Consider the following 4,319-nt stretch of genomic DNA (forward strand, 5'->3'; position numbering starts at 1 on the left):
CTTGAGCCCAGGAGTTGGAGGTTGCTGTGAGCTGTGATGCCACAGCACTCTACCCAGGGGGACAGCTTGAGGCTCTGTCTCAAAGATTATACTATGACAGCCTCCAAAGCCTAAATGTTCTTTACACATGGTAAGGGTTCAACAAGTATTTAAAAAATCACTTGGCCAAGTTACCTATTGCCTCTGTCTAAGTTCAACCTGTATTTGGTCAGGCAGCACTTCCTTTAAGTCTCACATGTATTCAATTCTTCCACTGACCATCCCACAGGGGCAGGGACAGTGACACAGAGGGGCTGGGAGGAATTTTCTCATATACAAGAAATGTATGAGTGGCCTTAACTTATCATTGCATTAATCATGTGCCCAGTTCTCTCAAATAAGAATGTAGTCTCTTCTGAAATAAAATCTCTATCTGTCCAGAGAGCCACCGCTGAGTCTACCTCTGCTCTGCTGCACTCAGGAGCCCACGTGCTCCTCAGGGCTGCATCTTACCTGATTTTATTTTATTTTTTAAGACACAGAGTAAACTTTAATAACCTTATGTAGAAGAAATTATAAATGCAATATAATTACAGTGATTCTTTTCTTAATTTTAACAACCAAAGAAAGCATCCCATTGGTTTCCTTTCAGTTACTCATTTTCTAACACCAGCAAAATAGCTGATTTACATGTTAGCACGTATGTGTGTGCATGCAACAGATGACTCTCTACTATTTTCATCAAAATCACTTACTGCAGCTATTTAAATATAGATTAATGACCCCACCCCAGACCTGCCAATTCAGATCTGCCAGAAAGCAGAGCCCAATGATGTACATTTTAACAAACTACTACTCAGGAAACCTTTACACACAACAAAATTTAAGAACCTTTGACCCCAAAACAGATACCAAATAAAACATGTCCTCCTCCTTCCCTCTAATGTATTCCCCAGTTTTTCCACTTCTCTTTACAACCTGCTGAGCATATATAAGTGTGATTAATGTGACTACTGATGTAGCTTGTAAATATAATACATTCCAGGGCCCAAACCAAAGGAAACCAAGTAACCCACCTCAAGAAGATCTCCCTCTGTAGAATGCCCAAATAACAGTTTCTGTGCCTCTACACTCCCTGAAGAATAGATATACACCTTCATTCCAGCCTCTCTCCACTTCCTGACTGCTGGAACTACGTCTGCAAAGAACCTAGAGGAGAGACCACCAGGTTAAAATGCAGGACATTACCCAGCCAGATAAAAACCAGCCAAAGTAACACCATGTGTTTCTATTTGTACCCAGCTGGTAACTTGAGAAGCAACTCCGTGGGACTATGAATTCCTACAGTTCTGATAAGCTAAAAGGTCTTGCCAGAGTTCCAGGATCACAGCAGAATAGAAGCAACAATTTTAGGTGGAGAACAGAAAAACTATTCTTTTTTCCTCCAAAACTATTTTGATAGATAACGACACCAATGACAGAAAAAAGGGACTGTAGATAAAGGGATAAAACAAGAGAGTGATTTTGGGGAGGCCAGACGGGTATAGCGAGTCACACCTGTGATCCCAGCACTCTGGGAGGCCCAGGCGGGCAGACTGCCTGAGCTCAGGGGTTGGAGACCAGCCTAAGTCAGGGTGTCTGTCTACTAAAACTAGAAAAACTAGCTGGGCGTTGTGGCAGGTGCCTGTAGTCCCCAGCTACTTGGGAGGCTGAGCAAGAAGATCACTTGAACCCAAGAGTTTGAGGTAACTGACACCACAGCACTCTAGGGAGGGTGAGAGTGAGAGACTCTGTCTCAAACAAACCCAAAAGAGTAGCTTTTAAATTCCCAAGGAACTCAAAAAAGCACACAGTAGCAATTATGTTAAACTATTACATGATCTCTGATGTCATTCACAAGAAAAGATTACATTAATCCAGTACATTTTAAGGGACATGAGAATGCTCTTAGAAAGAGCTGTACCCAAAATGATTGAAAAAAAGGTTTGGGAGCTGACAACTATAAAACTCTGATTAGCTAAAAATGGAACTACTTTCTTTTTTTTTTTTGAGACAGAGTCTCATCTCACTATATTGCCCTTGCTAGAGTGCCGTGGTGTCACAGCTCACAGCAACCTCAAACTCTTGGGCTTAAGCGATTCTCTTGCCTCAGTCTCCCAAGTAGCTGGGACTACAGGTGCCCACCACAACGCCTGGCTATTTTGTTGTTCTTGTTGTTGTCGTTATTTGGAACTACATTTCTTGAGAACTAAGAAAACCTAACATTTTAGTCCATAGGAAAAAAATACATAAGTAGCAGTTAAGAGAGTAGCCCTATCTCACACGGCAAATTTCCAAACAGCATCTGATTTTCTGACTCCTGACACTCTCTTTTACAAATGTCACGGTGTCTTCTATGTTAATGGAGGAAATAACACCACAAAAAGGTTGAAAAGAGAAGCATAAGGAACTTCGGTTGTGAAACCAGTCATCTTTAAAATATTAAATAGAAAATGTCATGAAACTAATTTATACCTTTTATATGAAAGCTATAACCTAATAACAACCTAAGGATACGGGGGAAGGGGGAGGGAGGGGGGAATGGGTGGAGGGAGGGATATTCGAGGGTTCACTTCTGTGGTTCATCTTACAAGGGTACAAGTGAATCTTTCCATGAGTAGAATATGAACGTTTTAACACAGTTACTAAGAAAATTACGTGAAGGCTATGTTAACCAGTTTGATGGAAGTGTTTCGGATTGTTTGTGAAAATACCCCACTGTACCCCAGAAGTGCATTAATGTACACAGTTACTATTCAATAAAAAATAGATAAATAAAAAGAAAATGTCAACTAGAAATCTTCCACTGAACATGTCCTTAGCATGTCCTAACTGCAGGAGAGATGAACCTACTGAAAGCCAGGACATGTCACTGTAAGTGCGCTTTCTCTGCAGTCATGGACCCAGAATTTCCCACATTAGATTTGTAGAGATTGTTACTGCTCCAAAGCAGTACCTTAGCAGTTTAAGGTCATGTATGCCAAGCCCCTGGTTTTGTAATTACAGAACAAAGATCAGCAGAAGGGTCCCTGCTAAGAGCACCGTCTCCTGGGCCCGCTCTTTTGTGTCTTTTACTACATGAACCCAGCTGGTATTCCTAGATCTTTGTCATATCCTGAAATTTAAAATGTAGAAGCTCCTTATAAAGTATATAAATAAAACAATAACATGTCGTTTGACAGAAATACAAAGGAAATACAGGCAGCTGGAAACGATCTTGAATCTTAGGGTTTACATCAGACAACAGACTAAAATCCTTAGGGTCATATCTTATTAAGACCTTCTCAGCAATACTATAACGCACCTCAGTATTATCAGGAACTCTACAAATAAGACTAAAAGGATTTGTGGAAGTTGCTCAAAAGAGCACAGTAAAAGTAGCAGTGCAGACATTCTCTGAGTGACTCCAAAATAATGGGGTACATAATCCCATAGCATTCTTACTCTCTAGCAGAGCAAAAAGCAAGTCACCAGCGTACCTGGAGAGCAGCCCAATGTTACTGTCACTCACATGCGGAGGACCAAGTATGACTTAGTTCGAAGCAGTTTTACAGGAAGTTGTTTTAAACTGGGACTAAAAGTCTTTCAACCATCCCACAAAGCCAGACATATAGGTCTGTGGATTTCAGCTGGGTGAAATGCTTTAGCTCAGCTTTGAAAAAATAAAATAAAATAATTACTTGTTAGAACAAAAAGAATGTTGATTTAATTGGTTTTACTAATTATTCAGCTTACACTGGGAAGAGAGGACTAGAAAAACAAATTTGAGTTTGGGGCTGGTGAAATGTTTGGGCTAACATAAGCACGTACTCTGCTTTCATGCGCCCAGCAGTGAACGCTCCCCGCCACATGTGGCCCTGCAGCTGTTTGAGGGCAGTGGTCTTTCGGTCCACAGACATCTGCCAGCACACGTTGTCTACCACAGCCTGGATTGTCTCCTGCAGGTCATCCACTCCATTCCCAGACGCTGCAGGGATGGGAACAGCCCCATCCAGGTGGGCATCTTCCTCAGCCTGTAAGTCAGAAAAACACAGTTTGTTTTTTTACTCTAAAAAAGATCATTTAAAATGAGAACCCAAAACCAAGCAGACCAACTTTCTCCAATTCTCATTAACCATACCACCGCTGCAAATTAAAGTTTCCTATGCTTTGGAGCTGATACAAACAATTCCTGGAAGAAACTGGATAGATAAATGTACACTACCTTTCCTGAACTGCTGGAGCTATCTTATTCTGTCATTCTGAGCTCTTCCATGGTTTATGCTTGAGAAGGAAGAGCACAGAATGGCAGAGTAAGACAG

The 4,319-nt window shown here is 41.2% G+C and overlaps 1 protein-coding gene across 1 annotated transcript; it reads right to left on the reverse strand.

Moving 5' to 3' along the window:
• Positions 1-982: 982 nt before the first annotated feature.
• Positions 983-4,043, reverse strand: LOC111722885 (enolase-phosphatase E1-like; the record flags this gene model as incomplete). Its single annotated transcript, XM_023509170.1, has 2 exons — positions 983-1,188; positions 3,829-4,043. Coding segments are annotated over 2 exons (414 nt in total), but the record flags the coding sequence as incomplete, so codon positions are not given.
• Between the last annotated feature and the right edge of the window lie 276 nt (positions 4,044-4,319).

The sequence above is a fragment of the Otolemur garnettii genome, unplaced genomic scaffold, assembly GCF_000181295.1.
Source record: "Otolemur garnettii isolate 467f Iridium unplaced genomic scaffold, OtoGar3 scaffold01321, whole genome shotgun sequence".
In the NCBI taxonomy this organism is placed as follows: Eukaryota; Metazoa; Chordata; class Mammalia; order Primates; family Galagidae; genus Otolemur; species Otolemur garnettii.